At 38.4% G+C, this 25,143-nt stretch overlaps 1 protein-coding gene across 2 annotated transcripts in view; it reads right to left on the bottom strand.

Moving 5' to 3' along the window:
• The window catches only part of CWF19L2 (CWF19 like cell cycle control factor 2), a 68,960-nt gene that overhangs the window by 11,189 nt on the left and 32,628 nt on the right, over positions 1 to 25,143 (bottom strand). For both annotated transcript variants that reach the window (XM_080342140.1, XM_080342141.1), the window contains exons 11-12: positions 14,545 to 14,670; positions 13,174 to 13,311 (exon numbers count right to left, since the gene is read on the bottom strand). In XM_080342140.1, coding sequence (XP_080198266.1) covers positions 13,174 to 13,311; positions 14,545 to 14,670 — 264 coding nt within the window. The remainder of the gene's footprint in view (positions 1 to 13,173; positions 13,312 to 14,544; positions 14,671 to 25,143) is intronic.

Raw genomic sequence — 25,143 nt, 5'->3', positions numbered from 1 at the left:
CTCAAAACAGTTCAGGAAGTACAGAAACCAAAACCAGGCAAGAATATCAGTCAGCAAGAACTGTGTGTTCCTACTGAAATAAGATACGGCATGAATACAAGTGGGAAAATTCGTTCAGCAATGCCTTAAAAACAAAGAAACCACTACTAAAGACATTTAGTCTGCAATATTGCAATAATAGCAATGAACATCACTAACACATTATTTGCCAGGAAAAATGAAAAAAACCTTTTTTTCAAGGGTGTAATCCCCTAAATATTATAATCCCTTAAATATTATTATCCCTCATATCCTAAAAATGCCAAATATCAATGTGTCAGAACTGAAATTAAATAAAATGTAGCTGTTACTATGGCAGACTAGAGGGTACTCTTCAACTGCTACTCTAAATATTGGCCTTTTGAAAAGTTATTCAGGAAGAAAATACAAATTCTCTTTCAAAAAATTTACTTTTACAATAAGGTGCCCAGTGTGTTCTGCCAATTGCATTATTTGGCTATAATAAAATTTATCCAAACAAATTAAAGGGAAATGGAAGAACAAGAAGAGAGTGTTCTCCAAAATGCCAGAAGGAAAGCGAGTAACCATTGAAAAAACGAATTATTTCATACATATCTTCTTCCATATAGAAGACTGAGCTAAGTACAAATCCAAAGAAGGAACTATGCTGATGTATTAGATTTACTGGAAAGCTGCTGTTCTGCACCAGCTGAAGCATCACACCTGTTAAATGTAAAAGTCAATGCATTCTGGAAGTTGCGTATTTAGTTCCCTCACTGTGCTGGATGCTGCGCTCACTGTATTTCAGGTGCTATACAGAGATCAGAAAGAAGCAGGCAGTCACTTTGATATATCAGTTTTAAGATGGAATGTCCTAAAAAAACATCACTGATCTACCTAAACTTAATATAAGAAATTCAGACATCTATAAAGACAATGCACCTGAAGTCCTTGTTTCTACCAGATGTTGGCCAAAAACAAGAGCTAATGTAAACTGGTGTTCTCATAAGAAGACAGATCATCCCCACAGTCTCCTGTCTCCACTTTTTCATTCTGCTTTTTTACTCTGGGCTCATCTGCCACATTTCTGTGATTTTTTTGCTTTGCTTGTACGTCTGTTTTCCAACCTTTCCTCCCCTCTTGGCAAGCACTGGTTAACCAGAGAACACATAGGCGGCTTTAGGACTTTTAGCACCAGGCAAAATGACACAGCCTCCTATACTTCATGGTGTCATTGTACAACTGAGACATTTCCACCACCCATCTGAGAGGGGATCTGTTTTCCACCACCAGGATGCAGTTTTGGTTTAACCAACAGGGACAGCAGCACAGTTTTGCTTGCCCTGGCCAAGAAAGGCCTGTATTATATAAACACTTATAGAGCAGCTGGGGAAGGTATTCAAACTTCTTCCAGGGGCAAATAAAAATCACTCTTATGGATCTCATTTGGACAGATCTAACATGTGCAAATGTGGCCAACATGCCAAACAAGGAGAGAAAGCACCAACCATTCACCAGAATTCAGAAAGAGATCAGCACCTGACTACGCACACATGTGAATGAATTGAGGGAGGGAAAAATTACAATGTTGTATTTGCTGATGAAACCCTTAACATTATAATTACCATTAATAACATGAATATATTTCATTAATGATTTCATTATATAACATTCTTTTCATAAAATAATTTGTGTCTTTTTCCACTTTTTTATGTTACTGAAGCCATTAGGCACCTTTGCATGGGGCTAACTCCAAAAACAACTCCTATAGGTCTGTGCCAGGTACACTCTGGGGTCAGCCTCATGTTTCCGCCAAGTGTTCAGACTGATGGAACAGTATCTCATAGCTTCCTTTTGACCCGGTTCTTACACACTGCTGGCTGCCCACACTCTCCATCCAAAGGGTGCTACACACTGTGTCTCCTCCTTCTCCCTCCGCTGCTGTCACTTGCTCTTTGGGTGCGCCCTTTGGAACCACTAAAGAATTCAACGACACTGTCATACTGAAAGGAAACCTCAGGCAACAGAACTCCTAGTCATCAGGGATTATCCCTATATAATACTCCAAGTACACCTTTCTCCTCTTCAATTTTCCTCTGAAATCTGGAGATGAAACGGGAAATTCTCTCAAACACAATTAGCACAGTAACAAAATATACCTGCTTCTTTCTAGCACGGGTAATTTTCAGCCTTTTTGTACACACATTTTTCTGCTTGTTTTCTTGTTCTATTTTGTATGCAACTATTGAACGACTGCTTTTTCTCTTTTCTCGCTAACACAATCATAGCTAAAAGTTACTTCCATATAAGCTAATAAAAGTGCATCTGCTTGGAAAATTTGTGAAAAAAAGTCTATAGACTGTATAAAACGTATCAGTTTGGTTTTATATTGTCATGGCAACACTGACGTCTTCAACTTTAAATGACAGAGTTAATATTTGTGGAATGTTGTCTCTTAATATATTTTGGGAAGCTGCAATAAAGAACAAACTATTATTTTAGAATAGAAACCTGAGTGATATATGAATATATCTCATCACAGTCGCATTTATTCATCATTTAGCATTTTAGCTCAGAAAACAGAGTTTCTGATCTCAAATAGCATGTGTTCAAGCCAGATCAAGGTAGAATGTTATCATGTTAGCATTATTACAACTCCAATCTCCCTATGACCACAGACACCTGAACCTGTAGCCTTAATTGAACATATAATTCAGCGTATAGGCATTTCAGAAACCTATCATTCCAGGGTATGTTAAATAGTATGTTAAAACACATAGTATCAAAGGATTTTAACTTATCAACGCACAGCGTGCTTTTAATGCCCATGACACATACAGGAAAATATTATGAATCATGTTGATGAACAAGGTAGTTCAGAATTACCCCTGAGCAGCAGAAGTCAAGGAATAAACATACAGCGGAGTCCTGTGCAATGATTAGGGACCACGATCCTTTCTGCTTTAGCTATTTGAAATGAAAACTGTTGATTTTGCTATGATTAGTTATTAGGACAGATAAAACTTCATATGCAAGCCAATGAAATGAAAGCCAAACAAAATACCCTCAGCCACAGAATTCTGCTATTAAAAGTGTGATTAGCATTTATCTTTACAGTTATTCCAGGCCATAACTTACATGAAAGAAAACACAGTCTAGAAAATACAGTTGTGCACAAGTCTTTATTTGCAACATATCTTGGAATGTTAACGTAATTCATGAAGAACACCAAATGCTTACGCAGCCATTTATTATGGGCTGCTTCTCCACAGTTGCTCCTTTTCCCAGGTTTTCTCTCCTATCCCAGCTGTCACTGCTGTGGATGTGTGTCCACATGCAGAAGCAGCTTTGTGTCCACACAATATTCACAGAAGTTGTTTAGTGCATTGAACTGACATGTAGCATAATGCAGGTATTTGAAATTATTTCCTCTTGGGTTTCATTTTTTTTTTATAGCAAACCATGAACATGTGTAGATCTTCAAGTAAATGTAAAAAGCAACAGTGCACCAGAGCTTTGTTAGAGGTTATCATGTCTATTAAATCCTGTGCTAGAATCGCTTCACCACGTGAAGAAAGAGAAGAAAAGACTTCATTACACAATAGCAGCAGAAATATTCTGCATTTTTCATTTTAGCTTTTAAAATGTTTCTAGACTATTATTTTGGTTTATGGTGGTGGAAATGCAAAGATGTGCAACAGGTAGGTTTGCACAGCAAGTCAAAAAGATAAGGCTGAAAGCAATTTTCCATTTTAAAGACTTCAGAATCAAAGAAAGGCACCATGCAAACTCACTTTTTACAAACCTGTAATACCAGCATATCTCTTCACTAAATCCATAAATGACGGGCAGAATTTCTAATATAGTTCTGTATTTTTCACTGCTTAAACTAATGTTATGGATTATTGCAGAGACTTACAAAGAAAATGAGTTTATGGCCAAAATTTAAATGGTTTGATGAACAACACAAATTAATTGTTCTCACTTTCTTCCAGTAAAACATAATCAAAAAGAAAAAAAAAAAAGCCTTAGTAGAATTTACGTGTACAAATAGAAGGTAATTTCTATTGAGGCAATGTCCTAGAAATCAGTCTCTACACACCCACAAACTCCTATTGACATAAGTGAAAGGATTACATAAGCCTTAAGAGTATGAATTAGGTAAAACTGAACTACTTACAACAGTCAAGGGCAGAAGGAACTACAGACAGGTTACTTAGAGCTCTCGGTAGTGAAAACCTAAGACTTCACACATATTTTGGACTTTAAAACTGGGAGAGGAAAAAAAAAAAAAAATCTGTTTTCAAATATTTTGTTGACTTTTTTGTATCCTATAGTTATACTCCTGTAGCAGTGAGAACCCAATCTGCTTTCCAAGATGAAGAAAGAAAAAAGTATCACAGTATCACAGTATGTTTGGGATGGGAAGGGACCTCAAAAGATCATCCAGTCCAATCCCCCTGCTGGAGCAGGGACGCCTAGGTGAGGTCACATAGGAACATGTTCAGGCGGGTTTTGAATGTCTCCAGAGAAGGAGACTCCACAACCCCCCTGGGCAGCCTGTTCCAGTGTCTGTCACCCTTACTGAGAAGAAGTTTCTTCTCAAATTTAAGTGGAACCTCTTGTGTTCCAGCTTGATCCCATTACCCCTTGTCCTATCATTGTTCGTCACCGAGAAGAGCCTGGCTCCGTCCTCGTGCCACTCACCCTTTATATATTTATAAACATTAGTAAGGTCACTCCTCAGTCTCCTCTTCTCCAAGCTAAAGAGCCCCAGCTCCCTCAGCCTTTATTCATAAGGGGGATGCTCCAATTCCTTAATCATCTTTGCTGCCCTACGCTGGACCCTCTCCAGCAGTTCCCTGTCCTTCTGGAACTGAGGGGCCCAGAACTGGACACATTATTCTAGATGGGGTTTCACCAGGGCGAAGTAGAGGGGAAGGAGTAGAAACACAGTAACCCCAAACAGCTTACTTTCTTTAAGCGTAACAGTCATATATGAAAGAATTAGACTTTAAGGCCTGCTTTCTTCCATATATCAAAAATATTACTGTTGGCGTTTTATTTTTTTGTTTAAAAACACTTTTTCACCACCGAAAGTTAAAGATTTGAGGTTTTTTCATTATGTTCACAACTCTGACATAAGAACATGCACGGGACACTGTAGCAAAGGGTCTGTTTCAAACTGTTTGAGGTAACTGATGTCCACATCAACTTGCTGTGCACAGAAGCCAAAAAACTAACAGGAGATGAGAGCCTCAAGTACAACAGGGTTGTACTAGAACCATAACTAGAAAAAAGAAGAACGGGCAAAAGGGGAATGGTAAATCAGAATTTGCTTTTCATCTAAATTTAAAACATAGGCTCAACAGGCAAACAAACAGCAAGGAGACGGCATATTTTCTCGATCTGATCTCATGGAGCCCTTAAGAAAAGGAAACTTTAAAGGTGGGAAAAAGATTTGTAAGGATGCGTATGCCTTGACCACAACACATGTTCAGCCTGTGAACCTGAGCGGGAGTCAGGCATGAGATAAAGTTATATCGACCTTCATTTGCCAATGGGATTAGACAGAGATCTCATGGACACAGATTTTGGGTCTATGTACTGCCATTTCCTCCATGTCCCATTCAAGAAAGTAAATCCTTTTATAAATTGTATCTATTTCAACATCCTTGTCTCCTGTTACAAAACTGAGATTATGACACTGTGTTCAGAGATTTGTAACTACTAGCCTGTATATCATTTGAAATACCATTAAAACACTAAATATCAGGAGAGTAACATTGCTGTGGAACAGAGCATTCAGCTGTGTAAAAGCCAGAAAATATATACTGGTCTGTCTTTCTCACTGCATTCCAGGCGTGAGAGCAGTGATCATTTCCTCGATCCCCAACAGCCATGTGGTTGGAGTTTCCTTTTTGGCGCAGTGTGGGAAAGTGATAAAAGCACTGGGAAAATCCCTGAAGGAAATTATAGTGCTGCAGTCTGTATACTCAGTGGTAACCACAGCTGGCCACTGCCACAGCTGCAGGGGACTGACACCGCATGACGGGAGCAGGAGCAAACCCACCGCACAGGCCTGTACTAGACGGAGGGATGAAGACACAGAGCGCTGAGGCTCCTCTGTTCACATTGGTAAATTCACACTGGATTAAAGGTGCCAATAAGGGTGATCACGCTGCATAACCAAAGAGCTGTAAGGGCTGGAGGGCCACCTTGCTGCCAGGCACTGAACGTTCACCGGGCTGAACAAGATATAGACAACATGGAAAAATATAACCTGACCATAAATTAGAACCTCTAAACAAAAAAAATCCCCAGACATAATTGGCTATATTATGGTAGCAGAAACTCCCTAAGTTTGTAGTCTAAATTTTCTTTTTACTTGGCCGAGCAGCCAGCAATTTTAAGACAACTAACGAATGACACAGAATTTAAAAAAATATATATATTTTTGGTAATTTTAGTTTGTTTTCTGTTCAGCTGAAAAGAGGCATCCAACTCAACCTAAGGATGAGCCACCCCACATCCATTTTCCTGCAAATTATGTTGGCAGCAGGTTTGACATTAAAGCCCATGAAAGCAAAACCAACACCATAATGAGAAGTAACTGTGCAAAACAGATACTTAAAGGAAGGTTGTCGGTAAAAATATACCCTATATTTCATTCTTTAAAAGCAATTGTTTTGTCTGCAGTGGGTTGCTTTCTTAGGTGTGACTACTGAGATAAAATCACAACAATCACTCAACAAAAGTCATTCAGACTAATAAAATGAATGAGACCAGCACGTCGCAGGAGGTTTATCCTCCCCCTGTACTCTGCCCTGGTGAGAGCACATCTGGAGTACTGTGTCCAGTTCTGGGCTCCCCAGTTCAAGACAAGGAATTACTGGAGGGAGTCCAGCAGTGGGATACAAAGATGCTGAGGGGTCTGGAGCACCTTTCTCCTGAGGAGAGACTGAGAGAGCTGGGTCTGTTCAGCCTGGAGGAGAGAAGCCCGAGAGACAACCTCATCAATGTTTATAAATATCTCAAGGGTGGGTGTCAAGAGGATGGGACCAGACTCCTTTCAGTGGTGCCCAACAAGAGGATGAACAGCAACAGGCACAGACTGAAGCACAGGAGGTCCCACCTGAGTATGAGGAGAAACTTCTTTACTTTGAGGGTGCCAGAGCCCTGGAACAGGCTGCCCAGAGAGGTTGTGGAGTCTCCTTCTCTGGAGACATTTAAACCCACCTGGACACATTCCTGTGTGATCTGCTCTGGCGAACCTGCTTTAGCAGGTGGGTTGGACTAGATGATCTCCAGAGGTCCCTTCCAACCCCAACCATTCTGTGATTCTGTGACTTTTCAGCAGTTTCCTCCCACTGCTGTTCTGAAATATTATACGTTCATTTTCGTGGATATTTTTTTTTCCACTTCCCAAATGAAGGCACAAAGAGTAAGATGCATGTGTTAAATTTGTGTACTATGTTATCAAACCAAAACTGACAAAAAAGGTTTGGTTGTTAGACTTCCTGCTGGACATGAAAACACCTTGCTGAATGTATTTAAGAGAGATGCAAGATTTTCAAAGATTGTCTCACTGAGCCCCTAGACCATAATGCAGATACTCTCTGTAGTACAGGTTTATCAAGTACATAAAGAAACCATCTAGAGTATCTATAATCACACTCAAATTTTTTAGACTCCTGCCAACATTTCAGCACTAACAATGATCTTGTAATGCTGTGAGCTTCAGAGCCTTCCCAAACTAAAATGAAGCAGTTGCTAAAGTCAGAAAACACAATACATTCTTGAAACATCATTAAAAGTTTTATCCTTAAACAAAACAAACAAACCAAAACTAAACCAATAAGAAACCTTTAGAATGAAGCATACTAAACAGCTGCTTACTCTAACCCAGTGTGATCAGTGTATGTTGCAAAATCAATCTCCAGCAATGGCTAAAATGTACGGGGAAAAGCATCAGCAAGGCGCATAGAACTGACACTTCTGCTACACACCTGCAGCTCTCAGCATTTCTCTGTGGAAATCCTAAGGCAAAATCCTATTTAGATCTCCCTACTCAGTATTTACCAATGAAACAGAACTTCACAAAGGCGCTGGATCCTTTTTCCTCCCACTCACAATTAAGGTCTCCATAGCGTCTCCTGCTCTGCAGCACACATTCTACAATTTCCTTCTTCACTGGGAAAAAAAGAAACAAATTTAAAAAGCCCACAAACCTCCATTGTGTTAAAAGCTGCTCTGTGACCACTTCACATCTGAGAAACAAAAATAGTTGTTTTCTATTACAGTTTTAAGTGAATTGTGTGTTCTAGTCTACCAGCTGCCTTTTTCCCAAGCTGATGAAATTTGGGCTACTTTGTGGTTGGTTTTTTTTCAAATGGTACCATTCTGTATTTTTGACCACTGAGTATGATTCACAAACTTGGGTAGCATCGAAGCTATGGATGCACCATGGGTGCACTAGAGTAGCCTTATGTTTTACGTATGTCCTAAATTCCCTTTTTCTCCACAGTCTCACCAGCAGTGAGACGATGTTTGCAGATTCACAATGACTCTCAAATCAGGCAGAAACAGCCTGTTGTACATGCATAGTTCACTCAGCTTCACAATCACCATTATTTTGCATTCATTAACCCTGAATTTCTTCTGAATTTACTGCCTCAATACCTATGGTGGGATCTCTTTCTCCTTATCTCAGAGGTCTATAGCATAATCTCCTGTGTCTGAGCTAGACATCTTAATTCCTTCTATACCCATAGTGTCTGTCAGACAGCATTCAAAATAGGACAGATGACTCACACCAATAAAATACGTACACCTCTCCAGCAACTCTCTGAAGTGAATCTTAAGAATCAGTTCAGATAAAAGGTTTACAATGCTAGAAAAATCCCAGCTTTGTATTTTGAAATTCTCTAACTTACAGTTTACAGTGACCTCTATTTTTGACAGTCCTAAATAATTCTGTAACAAAAACAAACTGTTGGGTCATAAAGCATCCCTTCCTCCAGAAGGTTTATGTATGTGGTGAACACGAGAGGTTCCTGATGAATACACTGGTTTTATAATATTTTATAATAAAAACCAACCATTTACTCCTGCACTGTTTTCTTTTTAAAGATGGCCATTATACTTGCCATCATCTGTTCCTCAGAAGGAATAAAGATCACACTCAGCATGTCACTCCTGACTACTTTCAGATCACTTAAGTGATGACCATTCGGTTTTAGTCGTTTATTACTATTAATCTCAAATTCAAGTTTCTTTTTAAAAAAATGGATTTCTATAAATTTGAGCTAAAAGTCATTTTACTGACACTGTTAGCTTGAGATAGCTTTTTCTTTATTCCCTGTAAATAACGGTTCATGCAAAAGAAATGCTTTGACCTCATTTATCTTTCCTAAATGCTCTAATTATACATTGGTCAGGTTTTTTCAATACCACACTCTTGCAGGCTTCTTGCTTCCAGTGAGTTTAATTCGTAGTTTTATGCTTTTAGAAAACGCAAAATAATTACTTAAAGTAATTCCCGGAAGATAATTTTTCAATCTTTCTTATCAAAGCTTACTTCTAAGCCTGCTAAGCTCAAGCTCATGTCCTTACTCAGACATGAGAAGTACTTTCCAAATAATGGCTGGGTTCTGGATTTGGTATTTGTTTCAACCCCAGAAACTCTTTATTCTTTCATTCACCCACCCTTGGATTTATTTCTAAATAAAAACTACTAAATAGAGTTTTATCCCATTTTGGGAGGGCGTTCACTTCCTTAGAATGTTGCATACACGTGCAGTTAGCACTGTGTACTAGAAGGTCCCTCATAACCTGCAAGCATTTTCTCTTTAGGGACTAATTTTAAACTCCCAATTAAACAGACTCCTAGTTCTTCATAATTACCTGTTTACAGATGTTAAATACTATATTGCATTTTCTTCTACAACATGAATGAAAGTTCCATTCCCAAATTTCACCCTCATTTGTATAGAATCTTTTTTTTAAAACAGCTGTACACTGAGCCAGGCTATTTCTGCACCATTCCTAAACCGATCAAATTACCCCACTGTCTCGGAAACCCTTACAGTGCAAGTAACTAAAATCTTGGAGGAACTGGCTGCAGATACAAGAATGCCAACCAAAGATGTTATATATACAGGATTTAGTTTTCTGTTTTCTTCAAAATCAATTATTAGAGCTCATACCTTTTAGCAATAGGTACAGATGACAGAATGGGAGATGAGCAGTCACCGAAAGGAAGTAACAGGCGATATTCAACCAAATCCCCAATTAACAGAAATATCCATAAACAAAAAGCAGAGAGAAATACCAGGTAAGGAGTGTCCACCTTTTGGTTGAGATTATTTTCTTCCTAGGAGCTGGTATAGTACTGTGTTTTGGATTTAGGATGAGAATAATGTTGATAACACACTGAGTTGTTGCTAAGTTGCTAAGTAGTGCTTATACCAAGTCAAGAACTTCTCATTGTCAGGATGGCTGACCCAAACTGGCCAAAGGGATATTCCAGACCATCGGACATCATGCTGAACAAAAAATGGGGGGAGTTGGCTGGGTGTGGGGATCACTGCTCGGAAACAGGCTGGGCATTGGTCGGTGGGTGGTGAGCGATTGCATTGTGCATCACTTGTTATGAGTATTTTATTACTAGTATTATTATTAGTAGTAGCAGCAGTATTATTATGGTGGTTGTTGTTGTTATTTTCCCTTTCTGTCCCATTAAACTGTCTTTATCTTAACTCAAGAGTTTCTCTTTTTTTTTTAATTCTCTCTCCCATCCCCCTGAGGCGGGTTTGAGTGAGTGGCTGTGTGGCATTTGGCTGCCTGATGGGTTAAATCACAACAAGGAGGTACCATAAAAGCTCCCAAATAGCTAAAGGCCAGGAAAATACATAAAGGCTGCATCATTGGAAATGTCACCTGTTCTTACACTCTTTTTCCTAAGCAGTCACTGCTGGATACAGAATACTGGGCTGAGTGAATCTCTTGTATCGCTGTTCTTGCTTTAAGTGTCTCAGTCATTAAGAACTTGGAAAACACACAGCATTTCAAAACTGAATAGATAAAAAGAAAAGAACAAAAAGAAATATAAAGGAAAAATAGCAGAATTTTCCCTTTGAAGGCTTGTAAAACTAAATAATAGAGAAACCTTTGATCTCCCTTCGAGTTTGCTACTCTTCCTTGCATTAATAATTAATTAATATAATGTTAAAAACCCCAAAACTAAACCAAGGACAACTGAATCTGCTCAAAGAGTCAAACGTTATTTCCATCTCGAACTGAAAAAACTTGAAATCAATAAATGTATGAATACACAAATTATATTTCTCACAAAGTTTAGTAATTTCACGGCAAGCCAAGTACATTACTGTATAAATGCACATATTTCTCAGAAAGTCAAAATGGCCTTTCATTCGAGTTTGAAAAAATCCAAGCGAAAAATATTTCTCTCTTTGAGAGCACTCCCCACTCCATAGGGGCACTGCAAACATTTGCTATTACCAAAATCAGGAAATTCAAATTTGTCTGGTATTATTTTCACATATCTGGAAAGAATCAGAGCAAAGAAAGCAATCCTGTAAACTGCTCAGTGGAAGAAAACACATGAAACATCAGACTAAAATCAGACAAATTGGGTACATTAATAACAATTTCAGAAAGACATGTTAATATTGATTTACAAACCCTTGTTCAATGCCCAGATTTGAGTTAAAGATTTTTTTAAAAATTCCATTCCACTTGGAATGGAAGGTCCTTGAGAAAATGGCAACCATTTGTCTTCGTTATGCATATTATCATATGATGTAGACAGTACAGAGTTTTATTGTGTCCCTACATTTTCATTTACTTGTAAATATTTGCAGGACACATACGCTAGTTAATTATAGTTAATAGTTTGCACTGTTACACAGGTTTTGTAGAAAAATATGATGTGTTTGTGGTTTTTTTAGAAAGGAAGGTAAAGAAGGAAATCAAATACTGGCAACAAGACACATTTATTTATCTGGACCCCAAGGGCACCCATTTTTTTAGTATGCCAGTGGAAGAAAATGAGAACTTCTACCAGAAGCAGCTGAAGGAGAAGATGTATAAGCCACACTACTTTCTACAGTTCTGATAATCTCTCCAGAAGAACTTCCTGTCAGATGCTTTACAGCATTAGGTTAAATATTTTCTACTGGGCACTATCACAGCTTTTCTGATCTTGCAAGTATAACGTGAAGAAGGAGATTTGAGAAAAAAATATAAAATGAAATAATAATAAAAATTATAAAAATAAAAATTATAAAAATAAATTAATACAATACAATAATACCACAACCACCAAGCAAAACCTGCTCTCCAGGATCTTGTCTGCCTTCTAGATAAATGGAAAAAATCAAGTTTGGCTGTGATAATAGCAATTCCATGCCAGCAAGCTTTTTCAAAACCTGCTCAGCAGTGCGCAAAATACTGGAGCAGTAATCTGGTAAAATATGAAGCGTGGATGTCATAGTTATTGGAAATCACCTCTGTCAAACACTTCCATATCAAGCACAGAAAGTATCCTTTAATATTCAGTTTGGATGACAGAAATTAATAATTCCATTTGCTCTGCAGTATCTGTGAGCTGGCCACTCCTTTAACCATGGAACCATTCATGGAACCAATCATGTATTAATCTGTGTGGCCTGCGAGCATGAATTATCTCATCATCCAGGACATCCTGATGGTATTTCAGGTAGTCTGCTTCATATCTCATTGACACTTGTAACTTCTAAATGGAAAAGACATTCTAAACACTAAGAAAATGCTGCTTGTATTTGTTACTAATTCGGGGAAAACCTGCTTTGTTGGGCATAAGTAACCTATTAATGTACAACAAACACACTCTAAAAGTGTTCACCTCAGAAGCATCAAATTCTACAGGCAGAGGAACAGCACAATCACTTATATGAAGGAACTGAATGTACCCCATTTCTCCATGCATTCGAGTTTTCATCACTTCAGTAACATCTACCAGGACCATCTTACTACAGGCTTTATTATTATTCATGACAATCAGAATTCTCAACCAAAAGTAACATACATGGAGCACTGAGGCCTCCTGTCCTCCCTGATATTCCTAATAACAACATTCTCAATTTAAAAGCCATGCACATGACACCTTACCTTTGATGCCATACGCATGAAGAGTGAGTTTTGATCCTCTGCTGTTCTCATCTTCTCATTTTTGACCAAATCCTTCAGGTCCATACTATCATCATCCTGAAAATACCTTACTCTTTCTTTATCTACATGAGTAGGGACCTGGAAATAAACATATTGAAAATATTAACCTAGTGAGAAAGATCAACTACAAAAATCAGATCCTAGTAATTTCAAAATGTTTAAAGAATCAGAAATCAAACTAACTACATCTAAAACAATTGGGCTTGCTGCTTCATTTGACCTTAGGAAAAAAAACCAGCTTTCCCTTTCTTCATTTGCATCAGGAGGTCTAAATAAAAATACAGCCTCTACCCATAATCGCTATATCCTTTATACCCTTAAGCTATCACAGCTACATCATTACCACTCAGGAAAGATGTACAGTAATTCACTGAAACAGTTAACCAGCTCAGAAACATGGAATATTCCAAAAAGTAAACTTTATTATTTACAGCAGCTTTTCAATTGTCAAGTCACAGACACTACTAAAAATATGTATAAATGTGATACCTCTGCTGGGAAATGCTGCCATCTTAGACAGAGAGTACAAGAGAACAGAGTTTGCCCTTTAGGGCAGGACTAAACTAAATCCTGAAGGAGCATAGGGAACAGTCATCAACATAAAACAGAGACAGCGTTTTCCAAAATGGAAACAACAGCAAGATGACAACCAATTCCTCACATTCTTGTGCCTTTCACTCCTCCATAGCAGTGTTACAAACTGAGCCGTCCTACTAATAAAGAACATACTTGCTAGAAATATGAGGTATTGTCATCTCCTCTTTTCCCAAGATGATAGAAATATTAGTTTATTTACTGTTGCAAGCAAACACCCTAAGAATAAAACACTATGAGCTTTTTACTGTCCCCCAAAGCACTTTTTCACAAAGATTAGGTCATAGTATTTATTATCAGGAGCAGCAGTATTTTTGACCAGGAGAAAATAAAATGAAAATTAGCTCCCAAGGCCTGAGTATCCCAGTAAAATATTTCTTATTTCGGAAATATTCACCTCTACTAATCTGCATTATTTATATAACTTTATGTACTATAAACTACTTGGCTAAGAGACTGTGATAATTGGAAAAACTTTTCCTTGAACGTGCATTTAAATAAGCTCTAAAGTGATCCCTAGGGAAACACAGTCTGAATATAAACTTAATATATGCTTAATAAATATGTACTCAAACACCTAATTACAATCATCTTCCAAAAGAGACTTTTTAACTACCTATTGACATTCTGATAAGATGCTCAGATTCATTATGGCATCATAAAAGTAAAACTACAAAATCATTTCAGAATTACACCGTAATCATTTGTAAAAGTTACCGTTTGCCGCTTTCTCCGTCCCCCCTTAGGCTCCTGCGGTTCAGTTGGTGCGGTCACAGGCCATGCCCTTCCACTTCCATCTGTTCTGACAAGGACCACTTGTTCATCTTCTTGACGGCTTGAAGCCTGTGCCAGGTTTTAAAATGTATTTTAAAACAGATGATACACACAAAACCAAAAGAAACACCTAATCCACACTGAATAAATGTTTTTAATCCTGAAGATTAAATAAGAGCTTCTTTACAGTGTGTGTGTGTTCGTTGTAATTGAACGCAGACAGTATTACCTTACACAAGGTATACTTTTCCACATTCAAACAGAACACAATTTTAAAATTTTTTTCAGGTAGTTAAGTGCAGTGTTAATAAAACCTTTCCAAAATGAACTAAGTTTGTATTCCTGGTTCCTTCTCCTAAAGCTTCATCCCCAGAAGAAATGCAATATTCCTGAAGACTTAAATAGATAACATTGAATTAATATACACCACCACCATTATAACAGTGTATTCCTGAAAACCATCTGAAAAGCTGCCAGATATTACCACATCTGGCCTTTTTGTGAACTGGGGGAATCAGGGGTTTTTTGTGGATTTTTTTTCTTTTCAAAACTTAGCTAACAAACTAGCCAAAACATTAGCTATTGCTTTTCAACATATTCAATTAGATCAGACTTTTCTTTCCTGCACTGCACCTACTATTAGTCACAGATCACTTTTATCACAATACAACACTAAAAATTTTTTCATCTTGTTTCTAGGATATGCAGAATAGGAGATAAAAACAGCTCAACATAAATATATCTCTCTATAGTGAAGAAGAAACAGATGAGTAGATGTATATCAATTATTTAGGTCAAATTAAATTATAGACTGAGGCAGAAATGACAATGTTTACATCATCTGTTTGTGTGTTGAAATATATGGAAACAAGACCAAACATTTACATGATATATGCCAAATAAATCATTTGCCTTTGGATGGCACATACATTCAGTCACACATAAACAACAACGGTACTTAGGTACTGTTTCTACATACCAAGAGAAATTTGGAATCATGAGGAAGATATATTTGAAACCTGACTAAACCAAGCTCTTGAGGTGCTGGAGATGTGAGGTAAGAGGAGAGGGCAACAAGGGAAGCTGTCACACACTAACCCTTGGTCCTCATGGTGGAACAGAACCAGCAGTTCATCTGCTGGAACAGCAACACAGTAGGGCACAAGCAATCCAGACTCGAGTACATGGAGGACAAGTATTGACACAAATGCTGAACAAACCAATGGCCATAGAAGTGAGCAGCTGCCTTGGCTGCAGCAACCATGAGACACTGAAGCTTAAGATTCCCAGGGAAAGGAAGAAAGCAAGTAACAGAACAAAGAAAAAACCTGGACTGAAGGAAAATGGACTTCAGTTTATTCAGGGATCTGCTCGGCTGGATCTCAGGGGAAATGGGAAATGGTCATGAAAGACAAAGGTGCCCACAAGAACTGGCTGGTCTACAAGAACAACTTTCACAGAGGATGAGAAGGGTCCATTTGATCTGCTATTTGGCAAAATGGGGAACATCTAACAGAAATAAAATGACTTTTAACAGCAAGTGGAACCTGAGAAAAGTTACCCAGGAGGAACACAGAAGCACTTTCCAGGCATGCAGGGATAGAATTAGGAAAACCACAGCTGAAGCTGAAGGTACTAAGAGACACAAAGAACAAAGAGAAGGGATTCTGTGAGCATATTGGATATCCTTCTACAAGCAAGGACAACACAGGTCCACAGCTGAAAGAGGAAAGGCCTAGTGACAAAGGACATGAAAGACTAAAGAGGCTAAGACACTCAATACTTTGCCAGTCTTTACCAGCAAGATCTACCCTCAGGCTTCTCAAGCCCCAGTGCCCAGCAGCAGAGTTTGGAGGACAGTTGTACTACCTGCAGGAAAGCAGAACCAACTTAAAGACCACCTAAGCAAATGGGAAACATACTAGTTTATGGATCTAGATGAGATGCACGTATTGTTTAAGCTGCACAAGAGGTCGCTCCCTATCACATCTGAAAAGTAGTGGTGATCGACAGATGTCCCTGGAAAAAAGTAAATGTATACGGTCACCTTCAAAAAAACAAAGAAGAAACACCTGGTGAACAACAAGATGACCACCTTCACCTCAGTCTCCAGAAAAATTACAGAACAAGTCCTTATGGAAGCCCCTTCCAAGCACAACAGCAGCAAGGTGACTGGGAACAGCCAGCACGATTTGCAAAAGGCAAATAATTCCTGATAAATCTGCCACCTGCAGTGAGATGACTGGTTCAGTGCACAAGGAAAGTACTGGGAATGCTGTTTACCTTAGTGTTTGCAAGGTTTTCAATGCAGTCTCACAGTATTGTCTTTGCCTGATTGGAGGGATGTGTAGCCTGCAAGATGGGTGGGAAATCATCTGTATTACCAGGCTCAAAGAGAAGTTGTTAATACTTCCCAGTCTAAGTGGCGTTCCTCATGGGTTAACTACCATGTTGTTACAGATGCCGTCCCTCAGGGGCTGAGAGCAGGATCTACATAACTTGACTTCAACACCCTCGACAATGGAACAGAATGTGCTCTTGGCAAGTTTGCTGAGACTCTAAATAGACAGGATGGGGATCCGGCTGACAGACTGGAGGGCAGGGTTGCCATTGAGAGGGACCTCAGCAAACTGAAAAAACAGGCTGACAGGAATCTCAAACAAATGCTAAGTGTTGCACCTGGGGACAAACTCATTCATTGGCGAAGGCTGAAGAGAGATGAGGAGGCAACTCTGTAGAAAAAAGTCAGGATGCTTGGTTGACAGCAGTGAAAAAATGAGTTTATGAGCCAGCTAATCACATTCTGAGCTGTGATTTCCACCCTGTAGATTATACAAAGTAATGAGAATTCTAGAGGCCAAAATGCTACTCTTAGTCCTGCACATGCAATTTATTACACCAATTTTCTACACATAGAAAAACTGCAAAAAAGTCATTTTCAAAAGATCTCATAAATTGGTAAGATTACAGAGGGAAATGGGCAAGTGAAACAAGTTTAAAGCATTCATTCTCCAAAAATTGCTCTAGCTCTGGACAAAATACAATAGAAGAACATCCTGCCATAACTCTTATTTTTCTTAATGATATAAATGTAGCCTTTAAACATGGTTGAGCGAAATAATCAGTTTTGTCAAATACTAAAATAAATATATAAGGTTGTCCATTTTGCCCCTCATTTAAAACTAAACAGAAATTAATTTCTTTTAAATGTATTTTCAGATTAACATCTTTTGTATTATCAGTGAGAAGTTTTTCAGCAATTTTCTACTCCATATTTTAATATTTAATGTTGTTAAAGACACAAAACAGTCCTTAAGCAGACTTCCTGTGTCCTTTATACAGAATATAATACAACTGCTTATTTACAATGGATGTAGACCTTTGCAAGACTGCACATTGCCTTTGCTTTCCTTGTAATCAGCAGATATCAGCAAGAAATCTTTTATTATTTGCAAAAAAACCCCAGTTTGCTTACTATTATTATTGTTGTAAACAAGTTCTAACCCATTCTCTTTAATGAGACAGAGCTAAATGCACATCTTACCAGCTATTTCACAATTACTATTACCTGACAAAGCATGGAGACCTTCTTATGACACAGAAAAGGTGACTATTTATTTTCTTTTTTCTTTAATATGCTTATTATAACTGCTGTAAGAGTTCAAAACCTCTAAACAGGAGCTACGTGATCTAGAAATAGTGCGATCAGTCAACCAAATCTTTTGCCTGACATACACCTTTTATTTAAACTGAATAAAGACCAATAGAAACCTAAATATAAACAGTGTCATTTTCCTTTTACTATCTCTACCCATATTCTGAACATGTATTTTTTTTTCCGCAATACTGGCATTCACAAAGCACCATGAAACAGGATCCAAACTAATAGAAGACAGAACCCACAACTCATCATCTGGTTTGAGTTTTTTAAACTTTCATTTCAAACTTGAAAGGTAGATCACTACTGAAGAGGTACCACAAGATCCGTGTCACAATTTACATAGGGATGCTACTGAAAAAAAAGTGCCTGTCCAGTCTGCATTATGCTCCTATTCTCACCTTCACCCCTATTAGCTATGACTGACAGTTCTCAGATTAGTTTACAAAGAGGAAAAACAGAACAGCTGTAAAAACATTAAATGCTGGATATCAGAAGGAAAGAAGTTCACAAAGTGGTCCTTACCATTAGACATAGATAGAAGCTTAATATGAAAACTAGTGGCAATGTTGATTTTTCCTTATCAGAAGCCAAGCAGCAAGCTGCCAAGTGTCCGCCTGCAGTTCAATCTGTCAGCCAGGGACAGGTGAATGGACAGTAAAATCACTATCACTCATAGGAGCACAGAGGATACCTCTCAGTTTCTTTGTACAATTGAAACATCTTGCCAGATAGTGTAAACCCTTATTATATTAGGTATCTTCAGAACTGTAAGACCAAAAGCAAACACCTACCTCAAGGAATTACCTACAAGTGAGGTCATCTTAGTCTGGACAGAAAAGCATAATCCCTAAACTCCTCATCTACCCTTCAGCACCTAAGATCTTAGGAGCATCGAAGTTGTTATCAGTGGAATTCTAGAGCCATATCAAGTTATGCTTCCGAGTATGCTTAAAACTGCTCCCATTTTGCCAGAGATGGATTGTTTAACACCAATTCCATATTGCCTGGACCAAGTATCCTTAGCCCTAAGTTTTATCCCTGGTTGACTTAGGTCAGATCCATCAATCCTTAACACTCTTGAGTTCATTAAAAGGGGCCACAAATTTAATGCAGAAAAAAAAATACCCTTTAGTAGAAATATCCCAGGGGAATATCATTCACTCATTTAACTTCAGTGCAGCTCAGGAAGGTTACAGACTCTATCTCCTATAACTTCTCTACCCATGAAGCAGAGAGAAGGAAAAGGCCTAGAATACAGCAGGAGTGAAAAACAGACAGGGAGGACTCATTAAGTCAGCACATATGAAACCGGAGCATTAGCGTGTAGCTCAGTGATATAAGCACTCCCACAGATTCCAGTCCTTCAGAAAAAAAATACCAGGGAGCAGAATGAATCCATCCATTTCCCAAAAAACTGCTTAAATACTTTGCTGCACCTCAGCTACTGCAAACTCCATTTCTCAGGACATGCAACTGCAGTTCACACAACTGCTGCCAGCTGCCCGAACTGAAGTACGGGAGCGCTGGGTGCTGTTCCGTATGCCTCCCTTTGTGCACCCAGCCCTCAGTCTCCCCACACCTTCACCTGCCGCCACCAACCACCTTCTTGCTTGGAATGGAAGTTGCTGCCTTTTCAGCCGACAGACGTCTGTTCAGATGATGGACGTCCTGTCAAGAGCGAGGTCAGCTCAGCTCCCTCCAAAACAGGGACAATTGTGCATTTCCACTTCACAGGGGTGTTCTCAGACTTACAAATATATATGGAGAGAAACACATATAAAAATAAAATGCAGAAATTCTTCACCAGCAAAATAAGTATTTATGAAATAAAGAAAGAAAAAAGAAAAAGCCTGACACCTTCTTGATTACACTACAAAGATGTTTAGGTCAGTCGGTTGATCAAATCAGAGCTAATAATGGGGACATCACTAAATCTGGTGATATTAGGACAGCCTTTGTCAAATCTTATAAACAACTTTATTAATCTCAATTTGAAGCTATTTTCCACCAAACAACTGATGTTTGCTTTACATCTGCCATCCTTGCCTAATGAAAGCTTGTCCCAGAAACCCTAATAAAGTCTGAAAATGTTGTAGATACTCAAGTATGCTAGCTTCAATGACTTAACTATGTTTTTTCCCAGAGAAGTTACAGAAACATAAGTTACAGACCAAAAACCTGCCTAGATAAGCCAAACTTCTCTCCTGTCTCATCAAAGGCAAATCTCATTTTGCAAAGCAAACCAAGATGTCCAACACTGGTCTGGTTCCAATAACAATAATGGTATTTTCAGAGAATATACATACAACACTACTTATTTCCAGCATCAGCTAGATACCTGCCTCACCTGCTACATTTTCCCAAGATAAGGCATTTTCTCTCTGCTGGGAGGGGGAGAAAAGGCGATTCATTGCACCGGAGACCACAGCCACGTACTTGCACCCCACACTTGCCACGTGCTAAGGGTCAAACTTGGCTACAGACACAGACAACTGGGGGGACACTGTTTTCATGTCATTGCTACGCTGTTCAAACAGGTGTGAGACCTAGTTAACACTACAGCACTACAAGCACTATTAATTTGAAAGCAGAACAACAACAAATGATCAGCATTACATTAGCAAAGAAAACAACAGGGTGGAGAAGGAATACAACATAAGGGAAAAGCAGAAGGATGTACATTATACTTTTAAATGGGATATAAATGCAATGGAGTATTCTGGATATAGCAGAGGTAACCAATGTAGGCTGCTAGGGCACTGGTCATTTCTTTCTTCATGAAAAAACAAAAACAAACAAACAAACAACAACCACAACAGGTAGACAATTGGCTGGTTTTTGTGGGGTTTGTGAGGTGTGGGGTTATTTTTCCTAATTGCAAAGTCCAGAGTCCTGAAACAACGATGCATATGAGTTTGATCATAACATATTTAGATTTAATATTCCAGAGAAAAAGAAAAGGCCAAAAAATCATAGTAATATTTAGCTTTAGAACACAAAGTTAAAAAAAAAAATAAAAATAAAAAAATTAAAGAAATTAAAAGCAGCAGATAGATAAAAGGACAAAATAATTACGGGCAGGATGAAGACTAATGTGAAGTCATGTGAGAGACTAAAAGTGAATGTGTTCTATGAAGCAAGATGAATCCAATGGATCAAATACACCAGGCACGATCATTCAGAAGATTAAAGATGTTATCAGAGGCAAAGACATCTTTCAGAAGTCACAATCCTGTCTAAATAGAACTGAATGAAAAACATAACAAATATAGAAAGGTAACTGTACTAACATAAAAAGGCAAGGCGCAAGTTGATTTTGAGGAAGATCTTACTAACAACAAATAGTAAAGCTATTTCTAAATACATCAGAAGCAGAAAGCTTTCTAGCAGAAATGATGATCAAATGATTACAACAGTATCAGAAGATGACATTTGAACAACAACTTATTGTCTTTAATTCTAAATATAGTATTTTCCTACTCAATCCTAATTTTCTTTTAAAAACAGAATAAACTTTAGGAATCATCTTTAAATTGAAATATCAGTAAAAGGAGTTTCAAGCAAGCTGCCATAAAGAGATGATTTTTCACTAGAGGTCCCCAAAAGAATTCCAATACATAATGTCCACATCCTTCAGCATGCATTCTATCACTTAAACAGGTCTCAGTACAAAAGTAATGGAGGGTGGCAAGTAAAACATAAACCTTTAAAAATATGCGAAAGGCTGATTCTGGGAATTACAGGGTGATGCATTTAACATTTGTAATGGACAAATTCATACGAGTTTAATAAAGAGCAGAATTCCTCTACACTTGAACAAACATGGCACACTGGGAAAGAACCTTTGCAGGGAAAGCCATGACTCGCACAAGTATCAGACATTTCTGAAGGATTTAAAGGAGCGTGGATACCAATCTAACTGGAAGACTGTACTTAAAACTCTCATTTTATCTGTTGATATTTTGTTTACACAATATAGACCTGCATTTCTATGTGACATGATATCCAGTAACACCTATGTGCCATTCAGCATAGCACAAGAGTGGAGTAATTACTTTCTTTCCTAATAACAAAGTCTGAAACTGTCCAGGCAGCCTTACATAGCTTACTTAAACCTCTCAAGTTTCTGAATTAATGACTTCTTAAATAATATTAAATATTACACGTACTAAGCTATATTATTAGTAGAAATGTTGATTCTAGTATTATAATAATTGTTCTTTAATAATTACCATCAGATAAATATCTCTATCTATATAAGCACAACACAGGTTTAAAAATATATTGAAGTATTTCAGGTATTATACATTCTATTAAGTGTTACAACTGAAACTGGAGAAGAGGCTCAGTCCCTATCCCTGAATCCTGTGATGACTGCTACACAAACAATATAATTTACAGTCTGAAATGAACAAAGATAGAGTGTATTTACAGAATGAGAGGGGAATTGTTTGTTCCCATCAAGGAATACGAATTTTTACTTCAGGCCAATTAAACATGCAAAGTACACAGTTGTTCTCTCCAAATGTACTAACCACTATACAGCGATTAGCACCCAATTGAACAAAACAAAGCAGACAAGTCTGGTTTTGAAAGATAAATGTTTTAAATTAAATACATAAATAAATAAAATGCAGTTCTAAAAAACATTTTTGAACTCCTGAGGGATGATGTCTGTTCCATAACCCAGCAGGAGGAAATGGAAAAACGCTGCCACCAGGTGTGTAGCTGAATTTGAGCAACAGACACTGAACAAAGGGAGTGAACAGGCCAAACCTATTCCATTGGAACAGGGTCTCAATGTTAACAGCTGAAGAGAAGACAATATTTTTTAAGAGTCAGTATATTGTGGGATAAGGAGCAACTAGAGCTAGGAAAAACAAACGTTTTTTTAAATGACTGAGCCAACAAAAGCTGGATGTTGTGTGAGGTGAGAGCTGTCTGCAGATGTTTACCAGGAGCGACACTGCAGTGGTACAAGCACAGTGTGATGAGGGAATAACAAAGCTCAGCAACAGTCCCCAGCAAGGAACAAACCTCCACTACCAAACACTATAATAGTTGTGGACAAACTGGACACTGGACTAAGCACACAACCTGTGCCCTTTCTGTTACAGCCCATGGCCAATGGCTATGCTTTGAATATTGCCTTATGCGTCTCTTGGAAAAGTCAGCCCTTACAATATCAAATACATGTCTAGGAGACATCTAGCACTTGTCAGAGTGCTGGATGTAGCTACATCTTCCACCCACTGTCTCCTGCTCTCTTCCATTACTCTCCTCACATTTCAGCCACCCCTCTATCAGGTTCTCAGGGTGTGTTTGCACACAATCACCAGTGTTCAGAAGGACAAGTCCACCTCACGCAGAAGGAGCCGTCTGCCTCTGCCAGCACGGGCGACATGTACGCACGGCACATCGCTGAGGGGCCGGTGCAGCCGCACGTGGAGTTCCCGTGTGACACGGGCTGCAAAGCCTCTGAGCCACCTGCCAGGCTCTGCTGTTTGTGGTGAATAATGAACTGTCAACATGGAGGTAATGCCTATGAAATCAGCAGGCAGACCATTCTCCATAGCAAGACCAAGGTCTGGAACTCAAAGAAAGATGAAATTAAAATGGTCACAGGTCTGTAACAGCAGTCATAGAGTCAGAGAATCATTTCAGTTGGAAGAGACCCTCAAGATCAAGTCCAACCATAGCACTAAACCATGCCACTAAGAACCTCATCTAAACACCTTTTGAACACCTCCAGGGATGGTGACTCCACAATTTGCCTGGGTAACTTGTTTTAGTGCTTCACAACCCCCTCCATGTAGAATTTTTTCCTAATATCCAATCTAAATCTCCCCTGGTGCAACTTGAGGCCATTTCCTCTTGTCCTATTGCTTGGGAGAAGAGACCAACACCCTCCTTGCTACAACCTCCTTTCAGGTAGTTGTAGACAGCGATAAGGTCTCCCCTCAGCCTCCTTTTCTCCAGGCTGAACAGCCCCAGCTCCCTCAGCCGCCCCTCATCAGACCTGTGCTCCAGACCCCTCACCAGTGTATTAAACTTCTATCTTTGATTTGTTTTCTTACAGGAGAAAAAAATAAGTCTAAGAGAATTAGCAGCATGAAGGAGACAAGGACAAGTAAACTTCTACCCAGGTTAAAAATTCAGTATTGCAAGAAAGACTCAGTAAATATAGTAATAAGCACCACTATTGCAACTTCAAAAAGTATTATGCTAATGTAGAAATGGGATTTTAAAAAGTTAGACAAGATCAGGAAGTTGGTCTGCCAAAATTATCACCTTGCACTTAACAGCAGAACAGTAAAACATAGAAATGAACTAGTCTACATAATAGTATTTTCATCAGGTAGTGCTAAATTTACATATAAAGCATGAGGAAAAAAAAAAAACACACAACACAAAAAAGCACAACATAGCTCCTATTTCTGAATAAAAATATTAATAATTAGAAAAGGATTAGGTACTTAGATAACTACTAATTGTTTGGTCTCTATCCTTTCTTTCTCCCAGTCAATGAGTGACACAGGTTAATAACTTGTTATGTAAAAAAATTTATTTCATCTTATTGATATAAAATTGCTTGCCCTTTAAATCAACAATTCTTTGTTGTTACATTATGAAAAAGTGTATTTTAACTCGCTTGCTCATTACTCAGAATGAGTGTCCTGACCTTCTTATTCAACTCCTCTTTATAATGAATGTCTCCAAGCACCCCTGCATTCAAAAATCCTTTTATTTGCTCTCAGTACTTCTTTCCTTATGGCATCTCTCAGATAGGATGATCAGAATAAAACCTCCTGAGTAGAATGGACATGCACACAAACCTCAAATCAAACTCAGTAAGAGTCATACTGCCAGGCTGTGCAAAT

The sequence above is a fragment of the Nesoenas mayeri genome (genome assembly GCF_963082525.1).
Source record: "Nesoenas mayeri genome assembly, chromosome: 1".
NCBI lineage: Eukaryota > Metazoa > Chordata > Aves > Columbiformes > Columbidae > Nesoenas > Nesoenas mayeri.
Note: the sequence above shows the minus strand (reverse complement) of the source record. Positions and strands in the feature narration are given on the sequence as shown.